Consider the following 17,070-nt stretch of genomic DNA (forward strand, 5'->3'; position numbering starts at 1 on the left):
ATAGCCCAGGCTGGCCTCAGATTCATGATCCTCCTGCCTCAAATTCCCAGGTGCTGTGATTACAGGTATATCTATCACACATAGCTTTTTAAAAAAATGTAACCGGGGAAAGAAGCATGCTGGAGATCAAACTTAGGGCCTTGCAGAAGCAAAGTAAGTGCTCTATCCATAGCCCTAGTAGTCTTTCATTCTCCCAGAAGATACTCTATGAGATGGGACCAGACTGCAGAGCTCTATCACCTATATCCAACACCCAGCGAGCAGCTGGGGAGTCAGAGAGCATGGAAGCCTATAGCTCTCTGTCCCCTCGCAGCTTCTGACTGCTCCAGGAGCCACTTCAGCATGGAGATTTCCCAGGGCTGTTCTCTTTGCTAGGGCTAAAGGGATTTGGGCATCAGGGCAACTTCTGGGTGTGTAAGGTTTAAACTGGATATATATTCTCATCCAGTCTTCAATTTTCCTCAATCTGTAGAGATGAAGACCTTGATGCTTGGGAGTTTTAAAAAAGCCAAGCAAACAAAAACAAGCTCTTAACTTTTGGCTATCTGTAAGGACAAAGACGTTGAAGTTTGAAAATCATTTGAGGGAAGAGGGGCACAGGCTTGCTGACACAGCACATGTGTGTGTGTGTGGGGGGGTCGGTAGAGGATAACTTGGTAGATGGTTTTCTTTCACCGGGTAGGTCATCAAGCTTGTTGGGAAGCACCCGTGGTACAGCTCTTATCCAGCACCTGTGAATCCCTAAAGTCAACTCCAGCTCTAGAGGGACAGGGCATGGAGGGGCTGAGATGGCTCAGTGAGTAAAATGCTTGCTGCACTACATCACCAGCCTGAGTTCAGATTCCCAGAACCCACTGAAACCTAGTCTCAGTGCTCCTGTGGTGAGGGTGGGAACCGGGAATCTTCAGGTCCTGGGCTAGCTGGCGTAGCATATTCACCAGCAATCAAGAGACTGTGTCAAGCAAGGCGGGAGGCAAGGATCAGCACCTGGAGTTGTCAGCTGACCTCTCCAGGTGGGCACACACACACACACACACACACACACACAGGCTTTTTTGTTTAATGGGGTCTAGGCTAAGTATGGTACTGTATGCCTATCCCAACACTTGGGAGACTGAGGCAGGAGATCAGAAGTTTGATGCCAGCCCAGGCTATGTATACATACATTACTCTGTTAAGAAAAAAGAAAAGAAAGAAAAAGGAAAGAGAAAAATAAGCCACCAACAAAAGTCTATTCATTTAAAACTAACATGTTTTATTATTTCCCAAATGTACAAACTTGACAATCTGTTGTGTCCTGTCTGAAGGAAGATGATACATGGTTCTGCGAGGAGCTGACAGGTGCACTGGCCACAAGTATCAAATGAGGACACTCTGTGGCCTGGCAAATGACTGACGCAGATGTAAAGGCACTGACAAGCCTGGGTTCAGTCTCTGGAGGCTGAAGAGATCGACTCCTGCCACGTTTCCCTCTACGTGTGTGCACTCTGCATACACACCCACACACACTGTCTACAAAGAAAACTGACACTCGTGCCTGCAAAAGGCCCAGAAAGGAGTTTCGTTGGTTTATCTCAACCAGGTTTTTATTGTTCTAGCAATTGCAAAATATACAAATTTCTGAAAGGCATATCCTGTTTAAAAGCTTGCATGGCTTCTTCCCAGGTCCTTGAGAGAGACAATTACACAGAACATGAAGAAGTCATCAATCACACATAGATAGGCCCCAAACCAATGAACAATTAAACCCAATCTGTACAGCTTTCTATTTTTAGGCTCCCTTATACATATTAAATAAATAAATAGCACATCTGCTATCAAAATAATAAAAAAATAAATTTCAAGTATTACAAATGAAAATATCATTGGTGTGGTTCCAACAGTTTTTCTTCTCCTCATAAATGAAGGGTGTTGTCCATGGTTTAAGGGAATGGAAGAAATCTACCCCCAAATCAAAAAATATGCAAAGTTAAAAACATTGGTCCCATTTTATTTCCTTGGTTTTGGTGGGAGTGTGGAAGTTCTGTGAGTGATGCCACCCCATCCATACAGTCACAGCATCTTGGATCAAGCTATGTTCCGCCCGTTCACAATCTCCTGATCTTCTCCACAGGCCTTCACAAGACATGAAGTCACATCGGGCAAAGCTCTCGCTTATCGTACTGACTTAAGTTAGTCACAGGGGACCATGCCTACCTGTCTCGGCCTTGAGAGTCTCTATGTTCTAAGAGCTGGTTCTGTAACTAGAGAGTAGATGTGCTCAGAAGGGGGCAGCTAAGAAACGAACAAAGCCACACTACCAGGCATCACAGGCTCAGCTTATTTCCCCAGTGCTGGATTTGGGAGGCTGAGACAGGAGGACTGCCATTAAGTTTGAGGCTAGTTTGGGTTACACAGTTAAGATCCTACCCACCTGCCAAATGCAACACTGTAGGTCCCCAGGTCTAAAGGTATTACCAGCCTGTGTACAACTGGGCACAAGTCCGCACTGCATATACCCTTGTCAAGACTCTGAGAGGAAACAGTCCCCGTCTTATGTATATAGTCCTCTCTCTGTGACCATAGATTTAGAGGAGAGTGGGCTGGACTGAGAATTCGAGTGGTTAGCTGTGAAAGTCACAAAGTGACTTTAAAGCATCCAAAACTTGTCCTCGTGTCACCCCAGGACCTGTCCCCTGAGCTGGGGAGGATAGGAGAAGGCACCAGCTATGGGACACATTTTAAAGGTTCATTTGGGCAAAAACCATAGTTTCCAAATGGTTTCTTCCAGGATGTCCTCTCCTCCCCCAGAACTTGGGTGGATAAAGGGGGAGAAACAGGCAGACAAAAACAGTAGGTAGTTACATCAGCACTGCTTTCAGGCCATGCAAAAATGTCGCAGAAATCACAAAGCCAACAAGGACAATTTTCGACTCTTGGGAACTCCTTGAGATGCCCAGCAAGGTAGTATCAGGCATACAACAGATACTAGGCCGAAACATGGGAGACAGCTCTAGGAGCAAGCAGCTTGGATCGAGCCCTACTTGGACCACCATCCCTTCTTGGGAAATGTAAGTAAAGTGTGAGGTTGAGGCTGAAGGCTCTGAGCCTCCCCACCTCAGACACTCCAGCTCCTCCCACTCAGCAGCTCCGAGCCTCCAAGGGCCAACACCTGCCATCTAAGTTCCTGAAGTGGCGTGTGACTTTTGGTCACAATTCTGCCCCAAAAAGAAAAAGGTGAGGGAAGAAAGGAAGGAAGGAGGGAGGGAGGGGGAGAGGGGGTAAGGGAGAGAGGAAGAAAAGAAGGAAAGTGCAAAACAAACAGCCAGCCACAGGGTCAGATCAGGTGCCTCCAGGCCCAGGTCGGAGAACAGAAGGCCTAAGGGCCAATGGGAAGAGGGGGCCCCGGTTATTTTTCAGCAAAAAGCTTCCTTCCACAGAGGCACCCAGTGTGTCCCCTAACTTGAGACCTAGAAGGGATGTGGAATGGAGGAGCCAGGGCCTGTCATTGCTCAGCTGACCAGTGAGCTCAGGAACTCCTCAGAAGGAGAACCGCCACACCCAATGCAGCATGTGTCCAAGTCCCTTATCTTTGAGGCCTCTTCCCAGGCCAAGATGTATAAAAGTCACGTGAGTGTTTGAACATCCCTGAGCCTCTGGCAACTGGGGTCTAAGTCACTCTGAATTTCAAGATTATCTACCAGTCTTGTCTTCCAGCTATCAACATGCCAGGCCAGGATCCAAGAAAGAAAACAGAAGAGCTTGGTGGCACCCAGTACCCCCACTTAGGGGCCTGATCCCACCTCCTCTAGAACTACAGTCCTCCCCATGCTTCAGAGGGGTCTGTGAGCTCAGACACCCTGGAAGTCCCAGGAGAACAGAGGGTGAGGAGATCTGCAGCTTTGCCATGGGAAGCTGGGGTCTGTAGAACTTCCTAGTTGTCTTTGCCACACCAGCATCTCAAGGGGTGCTACTACTCTTCAGCCAGCAGACCTCCACTGTCCCCCAGTCCAGAAGTCCTTGGGGTCATTTGGCCTCAGGCAGATGAGCGGGCACAAGGCGGGCTGTAGAAATGGAATGGAACCCGTGTTTCAGCTCAGTACTTCTGGGAAGACTCAGTGCCGCTCCAGGGGCTCTTCATGTTCTAGTTTCAGGAGAGAGAGGGAGAGTCAGGACCTGGAACTGACTGCTTGTCAGGCAGAAGGCTCAAAGCCATGCCACAAGACACCTGCCACCGCCATTCCCCCAAAGAACAAACCCCTGGCAGAAGATGATCACAAAACATGTGTGGAAGAGCCCAAGTAGGTCTCAGAACATGACAGAAAATACCCGGGTTACAGAGGAAGCTAGAGGCACAGGCCGGGGCTCTGTTTAGCACTGGGCTAGATTCCAGCCAGAAGGGCATGGAGAGCAGCAGGCATGTGACTGCTGCCCCAGGGCTCAGACAATGCTACTTAGAGAGGACAAGAGACCATGGAGCAGATAGGAAAGTTGTGTACCCTCCCCTTTAGGAACTGAAGGCCACTCCGTATGCCACACAGCCCTCTCGTGTTGGTCACAGCCAGGTCAAGATCCACTGGGACTGTCAGGAACAGCAGAGCACCTCTCTAGAATCAGCTGACAGAGCCTTGCACTCAGCTACAGGGGATCCCAATCTGGGCAGAGAGTTCCAAAGATCACAAGAGACAAATGGGATGCTTGGCCATACAATGGAGACCCAGTGGGGGGCTGTGTCATTAAAGTCTGCCAGGTGTTGGACCCATGTGTCCCTAGCAAGAAGTCTCACAAAGCTGATATTGAGGTCCCTTTTAAAATATTAAGTCACTTGCCTTGAATACTACCAATGGCCAGCAGGCATCTCTCTCTAAAACCCCCACATCTAAGCCTTCAAAAAAGAAATACCCAATAAAAGTATTCTGCCTGGGCCTGCAAACTCCAGGGGCAGGATCATGGAGAGATGGATTTCAGGCAGGCAGGAGCCTACCTGTGGATATCTAGAGAAGGGACACTTAGTTCTGGGCTGCCCTGGAGTCACCACTCACATCTGACTGAGCCTCGGGGATCCAGGCAGCAGTGCCATGTGAAATAGGGTCCCTTCCGGTAGTGCCCTGGATCGTGTGTAGAAAGAGAGCCCCAGCCACGTAGTGGGATCAAAGAGGGGAGGCTTTCCACGTCTCCTGCCACACCCCAGGCCCAAGGCCTCCAGCATTCACACATGACAATACAACAGTGACAGTGACAAGCCATATGGTGAGTGGTGTCCACATCTTTCCCTCAGGGGCCCTGGCTCGGAACACACAGATGGATGGGAAAGGACCCCACATCGATGACAATGCTTGAAAGACCACCCAGCACTGACACATGAACCACATACTCCACAATGGCCAGTCTGTCCACAAGCCACAGTGCCCTGCAGCTGAAAGCCATGACTCAGATAGATGCAGGAGGAAACAGAGAGACATGCACCAGCTCAATTACCTTTCCCAGGTTAGTAAGGAGAAAACTTTGAAAAAATGTGACAGACAGTTCGTCTTTCAAGCATAGTGGGGGAGGGAAAAAAAGACAGGTTGGAAAAGGAGAAAACAAAGCAGATTTTAGTATTTCCTGTTTGGTTTTAGCCCAGGCTGACCTCAAACACTATATGTAGTGTAGATGTCCTGCCTCCTCCTGAGTGCTGGGACTATAGATGCATCACACCATGTCTGCTTTTTGCAGTGCAGGGGAATCAAACTCAAGGCCTCTTGCTTGCTAGGCAAACCCTCTACCAACTGAGCTACACTGCCAGCCTGCATGGTATCTTCATGGTAGTGTGCATCTGTAACTTCAAAATGAAAGATGCAGTGAGAATGGCAGGTGGTCCCTTGATCCCAAGCACAGCAACAGCCCCCAGGTCAGAGAGCAGTGTCTGGGTGGCATTCTGTTTTATCAGAAGAACAAGACGACATCAGGCCTCTAAGCGCTCTGGCTGCTCTGAGAAATGAAAGATCAATGGCACAGAGCAGAGGGAACAAAGGATCACCTAAATGCACAACACTTAAAGCTAGAGAGGTCAGAAATGGTGGCACACCAGCCATCGCCCATCAGGCTTCTCCTAGGTGCCAGATATTTCTCATGAGCTATATATATTTTTTCATTATCAAAGCAACCCCCCATTTACAGATACGGAATTCCAAGTCTTAAAACTGGTTTAACTTCCCTAATGTTCCTAAAACTGTTGGTTTGGTCTGACTTTTAAAATAAATTCTGGAAGCCAGGTAAATTGGTGCATGCATACCTGTAATTTAAACACTCAGAGGGTGAGATAGGAGGACTGCTTTGAGTTTGAAGCCTCGGGTACGCAGTAAGTTCCAGACTAGATAAGACAACTAAGATGATACTATTTCAATAAAACAATAATTGATTAATTTTGGCCACAGGATCTGGCTGTGCTAGATTCTGGGTCTCTGGAATAGAATCCAATCATAGAAGGAGTGATGAGTCTATAGGATACATTTTTTTCATTACTAAAGGAATTCCAGGCAAAGGCATTATTAGATTCACGTTGGAAATGGACAAGCTGAACTACAAGGTCTAGCCCAGAGGTTCTGCAAGGAGAACCCTTGGTCCTCAAGCAGTCCACAATAGACACGGATGGTGAGCACATCGTCTCTTTCCGAGAGGGGAGTTAACAGCCAGGTCTGCCCTGTCCCTTAGTAAGTGGCTGCAAGGGAAGCTGTGGGGGTTAATCCACAGACCAGCGGCTGCTCATGGTACCCTCAGGCTTCAAGAATCAGAGACAGAAAAACAGTACCTGGACTTTTCCAAAAAGCTTGCAGGGAGGAAGAAACTAGCTGTCTGGGGCATGAGAAGTCTGTTTGAGGCCGGGTTCCACTGCCTACCGTTGGTGGGTCACTTGATCTTGTTAAACAGCATGAGGATTGACCTGCGCATCTCTTATTTAAGGGCCACAGACACAAAGGATGGGCCATTCCATTCTCTGTGAGTTACACAGCTCTCCTAAATGCCAGGCCATGCCTGTTTCTCAAGCTTGGGGCTGTGGATACAGTGAAGTGGAATCCCCACGTACAGTTTCTATATGGATGTCTCTAGAGAAAGCCCCTTGTCGGGACTGACAGGCACACCTCCAGGCCATCAAGATAGATCCATGTTTTATTATTAGGCTCTGGATAAATATTGCATTCAGAATAAAAGGATGCTCCTCTGGGAAAGGGAGTGCAAAGAAATGACAGCAAGCACCAGTTTGTCACCATCAAAATCGGACCCCAACAGGGAAACCTAACATTATGAGAAGCCCCAGTCTACTGACCCCTAAAGACACAACCTAGAACCCCAAGAGGGGCTGAGGAGTAGCACCCTAGAGCTGATGGCGTTGGAGTGTGCTGAACATTGTTAGTTTGGCCACAACGCACCCCCTTTCTGCATCCCTTCTCTATAAAGTTTGGGAATTTTCTCCTCACAGCTCTTTCTCTTCTATGGACAGCCTCACACTCTACCCAAGCTGTCCTCATCCTAAATACTTCATCAGTCAGGAGACAAACTGGCAAACAAGCAAGAGTGAGTGCAAGCGACAGAATTACCAAGAAGGAAATACTTACAGACAGGCTTTCCCTAGCAAAGGCTGCAGGGAGACAACGTAAGGAGAGAGAAAAAGTCAGTCAGGAGGCCAGATGGCAGCTGCTGAGATGAGCCCCCACACTTCCCATGTCTGACCCGGCCAACAGACCCCAGACATCTGTCCCTGAGGATCTGGCAATCCTGAATGGCTGTCCTAATAAAATCAGAGGCATCTGTGAGGTGGGGGGTAAGGCTGGGTTCTTGTCAGTGCCCTCCATGACCAGATCAGTGTAGATCTGGATGTCCCCTGCCCCAGGCCTAGGTTAATCTCCTCAGGTCTCTGCAACAGAAGACTCCCACAATGCACCAGGATAGAGTGGCATGGTGATACAATTTCAGTTCCACTTGACTGCCACAGAAAACTCTCAGACCTAAAGGAGTATCTACTAGTCGTCTCAGCCCATCCTGTGCCCATTTCCAGAGCTAAGGAGACTGAGCCTGGCCATTAAAATCTTCCACCTGCCGGGATGGCAGGGCACTTGAGACGTGGTAGGAGGAGGATCGGGAGTTCAACGTCTTCCTCAACCACATAGTGAGTTTGCCAATCTCTAAGCATCGAGACTCTGCCCTCCACAAAACAGCAAAATCCTGCACTCGGGAAGCAGAGGTAGGATGGCCACAGGTTCGAGTCTACATAAAAGACGGCCTAAGAACCTGTGTGGTCAAAGGGGGAAAAATCTACACTCATGTTAGTGGCAGAGCTACAGTCAGAGCCAGGTCTCCTGGCTCCCAGCAAATCTGCCATCTTACCGGGCCCAACCCTTACTTTGTGCCAGACCCCAAGTTACATGTACTGCACAAATCACCTTGTCTGCGCCACTTTTTGCAGTGTGTATTACTCCCCAATTCCACAGATTAGGCAACCAAGGCCTAGGGAGGTTAAATGAGCTTTGGAGGCCTCAGTGATCTCTCCATACCACATTCCAGACCTCAGAAAGCTAAAGGGAAGCTTTTGGGGGGATGGGGTCCACAAAAGCACTGGTAGGCAGCAGACACAGCCAGAGTTGGCCTAGTATGGAGATGAAATTCAGCCAGGCATTGGTGTAAAATCCATTATTTCATGTTTGCAAAGATTCTTGGCATTCTTTGAAGGACTGGTTTTCTGAAAACAAACTCGAACGCTCAATAACCAAACTCTTCCAGCCTTTGATCGTTCAAGCTAGTGAAGTAGTAAATATTGCTGGGTTCTGTTTCTTTCTACTGATAGTATAGCTGCTGTGTGAAAAGGTGGCTATCCTGGCTATCTGGTCCTGTGTGTGTATGTATGTATGCATGCATGCATGCACATACCGTGGACACATACATCCATGTATAGGGATGCAGATGAGTATAAGCATCACATGAACGGGCATTAAAGGACAGTCTAGGATGTCAATCTCCAGGAGCCTTCCACTTTTTGTTGAAAGGTGGTCTCTTACTGTCCCTGCCAGCCTGGCCAGTTGACCTGACAGGCTCTAGGGATCCACCTGCTTCTGCCTCCCATCTCCCCAGTGATTTTACAGGCACGTCCCTCCACACTCAGCTTTTTGCTTGGGCCCTGGAGATGTGAACTTCGGTCTTCACAGTTGCATGGAAAAAGGCTTTATCAATTATCAATTCAGCTGCCTCTCCAGCTCTGGACTGTTTCTAAGGGGATTGGGAATTTCTAGAGTACAGACTGTTCTAGAGGTACTATTCACAAATTGTGCACAGGACTGGGACATTTTACAGTATCTCCTGCTCTGTCTGATTCTGCTCAACAAAGAACAAAGACCACAACCTCAGAAAGGATGGAGAGAGTCACTGCTGACAAGGGAAGGTCTTCCGAGAGGGTATCTCATAAGGCACATACACACCACACACCCACAAACACAGTCTACTGCACACCTCATATGCAGCCCACCCTAAACACAGGCACACACCCTCGCTTGCAAACACAAACACAGCCCCAGATCCGTCTCCCCAGTGCGCTCTTCCCTGTAGGCAGTAATTAAAGCAGAATCACTGACTTGTCCGGGCAGCTGCGTGGGCACTTCCGGGGGCAGGCAGCTGGGCAGGGCAGCAGAAGTGGAAGCCACATGCTCCTCAAAGCTGTTGATGCGAGGCTTTTTGGTGGGCTCAGGGCTGGCTAGCGGGGTGACACTATTGCGTCTCAGGAGTGGGTTAGGTCCCTTCTTTGCATCCTAAGCAGACAAAGACAAAAGAGAGAAGGAGACAGTTACAAGGGGTGGGCAGGGAGACAGAAAAGCCACACACACACACACACACACACACACACACACACCCTCCTCTTGCGATTTGTAAGGGTACAACCAGAGGGACACACAGGTGAGTGGCCTTGACCCTGACCTGTTGCTGGCACAGAACCTCTTGCAACAGGGGAGGGAAAAATAAATTACAACCGCAGCAGAGAAGGGGGATCAGAGAATAGAGCCTTACTCCCAGCCACCCCACCCAAGGGGGGCCCAGGAGAGATGGTCGGTTCTGAGATCACAGGTGTGGGAGGGGAAAGGTGTCAGGGCCAACTCCCTTCCATCTGAGTCTGCAGCACACACAAGCACCCATGAAATACACGGTGCTCCCCCAAACAATACCCAGCCTCAGTCTAGAGGTACAGCGGGTGCAGGAAACAGACAGCGGTCTGTCAGCCAGGACAAGATGTCAACCTTCCAATAAAGGACGACAAGACAGGAGAGTGGGCTCCTGGGGTCCAATGCATGAGCCAGCACCTCAAAGCTCAGGGCAGCTTCAGTCCCAGCACTCAGCCGGGAAGTATTCAGAGGCCCTTGGAGCCCATCTCATGTTGGGGCTGTCCTCAACCAGCTAAATGGGCCCATCGTCTATGTGCCCTGCTTCTGAGGGGTGGGGCCAGGAGGCAGGGCGAGGCAGCCCAGGGACACAGTCCTCTTCCAGTGTAGTCCACAGTGCAAGCTGGGCAGTAAACTGACTGACACCCCTTGGACCCTTCCTACCAAAGTCTGACGGCCAAGCTTCTTGGGAATGGGGAAGTCACCTGTTTTGCGGACTCCACAGACAGAAAGTCAAGTTCGGTGTAAGAGGAAGGTCTGACTACACTGGCAAAGTGTTGTGTTTTGACAGCCTGCATAAAGCAAATTTAAACCCACTTTCACAACACAGACCTGCACAGATACGAGATCTGCCCAGTAACGGATTCAACATGACCATACACTCCCTCCCCCCAAGAATCTCAGACCTCCCTGATGTGGGATACAGTAACAGCCAGGTGCTGAGTCTTTGAAGACCATTCCTCGGCCGGCTCTGAGGACTCCATCCTAGCCCCGCCTCCTGTCTCAACCCTTTGCTAACTATGAGCCTAAGTGCACGCAGATGGTGTGCTGACTGGCTAATTCTGTCTGAGCCAGCCTCCTGGTGCTTTTGGGAAGGCACAACTTTGTTCTTGATGTGGTAACTGGTAACGACTACTGTGCTAGGGTAATGTTTGAGAGAAGGAAGGAACTCCATTTAACTCACTCTTCCCTGTCAAGTAGAAATGGGGGGAGTGGGGGAGTGTGTAAGGGGCATATGGACAGAAAGAAAAGAAACAAATCCCATGAAGCCACAGGAGAAACAGGCTAGGAACGGAGGTGTGGAGCATGGTAGCTGGCCAGTGGGCGCCAAAAAAACTCAGTGAGAACCCTCCAGAAGAAAATCAGACCCAGGGTTTCCCAAGGGTCCCGTGCACATGAGCCTAACTCACCTCTGATCTCTCCCGGTGTGTGCTCACTGATTCTACATTCAAGTAGATGGACTCCACACGGCACCCTGAAGATGAAGACAAAGATGGCTTCTGTTAAGGAGATTGACCTCATCGGCAGCCCCACAGCCACCAGGAGACCTCGGGGTCAAGGCCCAGCAGGGGCTGCTACTCACCATACGCAACAGGTGTTAGTTTCAGGACGGTGTGAAGGGGACATTTCAGGTATGGCATCTCCTCTGAAATGAGACATATGTTATCATCATTAATTAGGAGACTTAAAGCAAACGGAGACACTCAGGGACATCCCCAGGTTCACTGTGAGAGCCTCAAGCCTAACCCAAAGGTCACGTGGAGATTTGAGGGTTCTCAGGTTGCTTTATGAAGTGATGAGGCCCACAGAACATCACACTGCTCAGTAGGGAGCAAGAAGAGACCCCTCAGCAGGCTGTGTGGCAGATTCATATTTGGAAGAGAAAGGGAAGACGGGTCCTCTTCCCTCATTCCTGCATATGACCTGCCCTCAATACCTGCACTCTTGTCGAGGAAGTAGGCCAGCAGGCAGCGTAGGACAGCCTGGTGACAGATGACCAACACATTCTCTTGGCGCTCTAATTCCATGATCACAGGCTCCAGGCGCTGGACAAGGTCCTGGTAGGACTGAGAACAAAGGGGTGGGATGGCACGTTAGGAGAAGGCAGGGATGCGTCCTGCAATCACTTGTGGCCTTCACCATCCAGCTCACAGCCCATCCCCCATATGCACACAAAACCCCCCTTCTAAGTGCTCAGCTCTGCATTTAATGAAATACTACTCCTAGGAAACACGAGGGAAGCCTGTAATCCTGTCTGTCTGAACTCCTTCCTCTTGAACACTGGAGAAAGACCAGATCCTATCATGGACTATTACTCAGGCAGCCGTTAAAAGAAACTAAGTCCTGGTACATGCCACAACATGGGAGAACCTCAAATGTTTGCATGTCAAGTGGAAGACACTAAGAATCACCATCTACATACACTGAATGATTCCTTCTGTGCACCACATCTAGAATGGGCAACTCTAGAGACAGGGAATTTGTGGTCACCAGAGCTAGAAGCTAGGAGACTGCTAATACATCTGCAGTCTCCTTTTGGAAAACCGTGGTACACATCTGTAACCCTCAGCACTCAGATGGCTGAAACCAGAGGATTCATATGAACCCAGGGCAGCCTGGAAGATCCTGTTTCAAACAACAAAAATGTAGCCGGGTTTGGTGGTGCACATCTGTAATCCCAGCACTGGGGAGGATTGCAAGCAAGGTAGGCCTGAGATATACAACGAGTGCAAAGCTACAACACAAAAAAACCAGCAAAGGCTCTCCTTACACTGAATCTTCTGTGCTTCTTTCTCCTCCTAACTAGTTACAGTGAGTGCAGACCAGAAAACAGCATGTGGCCCACCAGGACCAGGAACTATGACTCGGGAGGACACCCACTAGGTGTCAACACAGCAGCCTGGCTCAACTCCCAGAGTACACATGGCTCAGCACACTTCATCCAACTCAAGAGTCCCTCTACCAACATTGGCCTAGACCTGGCTCAAGCCATCTAACATGACATCCTCACCGCCAGCCTGTCTACCAAGTCTCCTGCCATCCAGGAAAAGCTTTGGTCTGGAGTGAATCACCAGCCATCCTCTCTGATCTTCACCACACATCATCACACACATCATTAGAGACAGATGCACAGACTTCTCATTGTTCCCTGTGGGAAATACAATGCGCTTTCCTTGGGGATATTACAGGGTTCCCTTTAGTGAGATTTATGGCCAAAGCCATAGTAGAGATGAGCTTGCAGAACTGGTGAGAGATGTCGTGGGTTGTAGAGGTCTCACCTGGTCCTGCCGGGGCCCCCAAGGCTTTCTCTCAGCCACCTCCATATACAACCCACGCCACAGCTCCTAACCATTATAAAGAAGGGCCAGCATACAAGAGAATGGACCTTCTCTTGCTTACCTCGCCTGTGGGATAGCGGTAGTAGTATTTGTCCTGTTCACGCAGTGCGTACTCCTCAGGGTAGGTGTCTCTGATCTCCTCATAGGTTAGTTCCTCACACACACCCTGCCAGGGAGACCAACATTCACGACAGGGAACTCACCCATAGCGCCACCTCAAATAAAGGTGGTCTCAGGAAGCCACTCTCCACTTCCTGCCAGGCCTCCCCCCAGCCACACGGGCCTGGGACTCACGGCATCAATCTCGTTGAGTGCCTTCCACTGCTCATAGGGGAGCCGCAGCGCCTCCGCGGTCTGGATGGTGCTCTTCAGCTGGCTCGTCCACACACGCAGGTCCTTCAGATTCTGCTCCTCCACAAACTTGCCCAAGGCGTTGGCGAACTGAGGGAGCACAGGAGACAGAGGTCATCCCAGCTCCAGTTCCTCCCACAGGTTTTGTTATGTTGGCAGCCACCAAGACCATCCAAACTTCCAGTGTCACTCAAACCTTATCGGAGTCCAAGAGACCCGATTCTACCTTCCCCTTGCTAGTCCACACTCACATGTACTCATATAGACACACAGTGTAGGAAAGCAAAAACAGCAAAAACCCACAACATCCTCCCAAGGACCCCTCTACTCTATAACATGGAAGCCATCATCTTCTTGCCTCCAGTCAGTCCCTAGCCCATGTCTTTTTTTCCCTCTCCTCTACCTTCTTGCCTCTGCTGGACAGGCCTGAGTCGCCCCCAATCTTTCCCTGCAGGTTGTATTCATTCTCGCCATGCCGACACAAGTAGATGGTGCGGGGCTGCACGTGGATATTCATCAGGTAGTACACAATTCGGCTCTGGATGTGGTCCTGCACCCTGTTCACCAAGAACCTCCGGCCAACATCAATCACTTTGATGAACGACAAGTCCCTGCAAAGAAACATCATTTAGGACCACCACTCAGGCCGCACCCTAGGCCCAGCCAGCTTCTAGAATTATCTGCTCCCTGGGGGCCTATAACGGTGACTGCTGTGAGTCTTCTCTAGGAGTCAGAGGGGAAACCAGGGCAACAATTCCCACAGCCAGGCTGTGCAAGCCAGGTAGCACAGCCGGAGGGAGACAAGGCTCCCTCAGCAATGCACAGCACAAGACCTGTATGTACATCAAGTTCAGATGCAGCTTCTAAGAAAGCAAGGCACAGCTGCACCGTCTGACGTCCCAGAGCTGGGGAGGCAGACACAGGTGGGTCCCTGGAACTCACTGGCCCGTCCGCCTAGCCAAATCGGTGAGCTCCCAGTTCAGTGAGGTGGTTCAAAAAGGAAGGTGCAGGGACTATGGCATGGCTGAGAGTGAAGTTGCTTTGCCACCAAGCCTGATGACCCGGGTTTGATCCCCTGAGCTCACAAGGTGGGAGGAGAGAGAGAAAGGCCTCCTAAAAGTTGTCCCCTGGCCTTCAGATGTGTGCTGTGGTGCCTATGTATGTACGTATATACAGAGACAGAGACAAACACAAGCAGATAAATAAATGTATGGATGTTTGGGGGAAAGAAAACCTAACTGGCCAGGGTGGCACACACCTTTAATCCCAGCACTGGGCAGGCAGATCTGTGAATCTATATAACTAGTTCCAGCCCAGCCAGGGCTACAGTGAGACCCAGTCGAAACAAACGAACAGTTAAGAAGACTCTTTCATACATGTATATTTTTTTTAAATTGGGGTGGGGGTTAAGACAGGGTTTCTCTGGGTAGCCCTGGCTAGCCTAGAATTTGCTCTGTAGACCAGGCTGGCCTCAAACTCACAGAGGTCTGCTTGCCTCTGCCTCCTGAGTACTAGGATTAAAGGTGTGTGCCCCCATCATCAGACCTATACATCTATACTTTTTAAAGACTTCTTTTTTATTTGTGTGTGTGTTCCCTTAAATGCAGGAACCTGAGGTGGCCAGAGGCAGCTGATTCCCCTGCAGCTGGAATTACAATTGGTTGTGAGCTGCCTGATGTGGCTATTGGAAACTGAACTCTGGTCATGGGGAAAAGTAGTATGTGCTCTTAACTGCTGAGCTACCCCTCATTTTGATCCTACCCACCACTATCTCTCTCTAAATGCCCCCCTCTCATATGTTTTATTAGTGCAGCCCATTATGTGTGGAGGTGAGGTCATCCACTGGGGCATGGGCAACCCAACCTAGCAGCAGTCGTGTCCCCAAAAGAGAGGGACCCGCCCTCCCTCACCAGCCAATAGCTCCTCCACCAAAGGGCAGGGCCTCAGGGACCCTCCCAAAGCCATTTGTAGAATTTAAAGACATATTTGGGAGCTGTTTTATGGAAGCATCAGGAAGACATTTCAAACCCCCGTGTGGATTAATTGAGGGTGGAAACCTCTGGGAATCACCTGTCACATTTATCGGGGTCAAGAGGCTGGTAGCTGGCTTCATAGCAATTGATTCTCTTCATGAAGTCGTCCATGGCTTCTGCCGAGTTGCAGTCTTTGTAATCCGGGCTGGAGATTTTAACTTCCTGTAACATCACAAAGAGAAGCTGATGAATCATACTGGAAGGCTTTCTGCTTAGATTAAACAGGATTTGGGCTTTCAAATGGGGAAAGCCCAGAAATGCTCAGCATAAAGATTATCCTACCCAGGATCTAAAAGGAAAAAAAGAATGGGGATCAGGAGGCTTGACTCATGGGCTTATGGTTACACAGGGAGGGTGCCCATGAAAGACAGACACAGGAAACCACGGAGACACCATAAGGAACACATCTGGACCATACACTGAGGTGGGTCAGCCTGGCCCTCAATTCAGCAGGACCCCACAGAAGCACACCAGGAGCAGGCCTCCAGTTACAAAAGGCACACTAAGTGTTGCTCTTGGGCAGGGTTTCTTCATCTGTTCCAGCGGATGGTCCGTGTGATGACCTGGTACCTCTACCTTTCAGAGCTGCCACTCTGAGATAAGGAGTCCCCTATAATTGGACAATTACACAGAGCCTCTAGACCCGCTCTTCCTGAAATATGAGCTTGTTTCTTAGAAACACTTGCAGACATCCCCACTGTCTTGAAGAAATCGACCAATGAAAGAAGTTACAAATGTTTATTTAGTGTCCCTTTAAAGGTAAGATGTATTTTTGGCAAGGTATACTGGTATACACCTATAATTCCAGCACTCATGGAAGAGGGAGCAAGGCCAGCCTTGGTTACAGTGAAACCTTGTCCCCATATAATAAATAAGTAAATAAGCAAATGGATAAATAAATAAATACTGGGTATGTATATGCAGTCACATCACCGGCAGCCCTTCCCTATGAAAAATTGGTTTTCTTTATAAACATGTCCTATTCCAATATGATTAAACTGGAAATCACATCCATAATCCCATCACTAGAGGACCAGGGCAGGAGCCTTGCCTCAAAATCAAGATTAGCCTGGGCTACACGGTGTTCCAGAACAGGCTGGGCTACAGTGTGAGAATCCTGCCTCAAACACACAACAACAACAAAGCTGAAAAGAAAATGATCTAAAACCATAAGAAGTTGTGAATTGGTGAGACAGCTCAGATCTCTACATTCTTATGTGACCCATGTGCCTACCTCCATCACGTGTGTACACACACACACACACACACACACACACACACACACACACACACCCCAAAACTGGCCTGTGAAAAAGTCTTTGCAATACTAATTTCTGTTTGTGATTTATTGTTATCAAGTAATAAAACAAAGGCTTAATCAAATGATGTTGCCCTTGACCTTGACTTATCTAGACAAACAACCCCTGGCACAGTAGAGTTGACAGGGAGGGCACATGGCTACACCCT

General features: G+C 49.2%; 1 protein-coding gene across 7 annotated transcripts in view; it reads right to left on the reverse strand.

Moving 5' to 3' along the window:
• Positions 1-1,568: 1,568 nt before the first annotated feature.
• The window catches only part of Pfkfb3 (6-phosphofructo-2-kinase/fructose-2,6-biphosphatase 3), an 88,532-nt gene continuing 73,030 nt past the window's right edge, over positions 1,569-17,070 (reverse strand). For 2 of the 7 annotated variants that reach the window (XM_040755539.1, XM_040755537.1), the window contains exons 7-18: positions 15,641-15,765; positions 13,974-14,181; positions 13,514-13,660; positions 13,281-13,385; positions 11,818-11,947; positions 11,464-11,526; positions 11,291-11,355; positions 10,586-10,672; positions 9,582-9,755; positions 7,575-7,597; positions 5,458-5,510; positions 1,569-4,123 (exon numbers count right to left, since the gene is read on the reverse strand). In XM_040755539.1, the coding sequence (XP_040611473.1) occupies positions 5,468-5,510; positions 7,575-7,597; positions 9,582-9,755; positions 10,586-10,672; positions 11,291-11,355; positions 11,464-11,526; positions 11,818-11,947; positions 13,281-13,385; positions 13,514-13,660; positions 13,974-14,181; positions 15,641-15,765 (1,170 nt within the window). In that variant the 3' untranslated portion in view covers positions 1,569-4,123; positions 5,458-5,467. The remainder of the gene's footprint in view (positions 4,124-5,457; positions 5,511-7,574; positions 7,598-9,581; positions 9,756-10,585; positions 10,673-11,290; positions 11,356-11,463; positions 11,527-11,817; positions 11,948-13,280; positions 13,386-13,513; positions 13,661-13,973; positions 14,182-15,640; positions 15,766-17,070) is intronic. The other 5 variants (XM_005071726.4, XM_040755538.1, XM_005071725.4 and 2 more) reach the window with 5 other exon arrangements.

The sequence above is a fragment of the Mesocricetus auratus genome, unplaced genomic scaffold (assembly GCF_017639785.1).
Source record: "Mesocricetus auratus isolate SY011 unplaced genomic scaffold, BCM_Maur_2.0 Super-Scaffold_100013, whole genome shotgun sequence".
In the NCBI taxonomy this organism is placed as follows: Eukaryota; Metazoa; Chordata; class Mammalia; order Rodentia; family Cricetidae; genus Mesocricetus; species Mesocricetus auratus.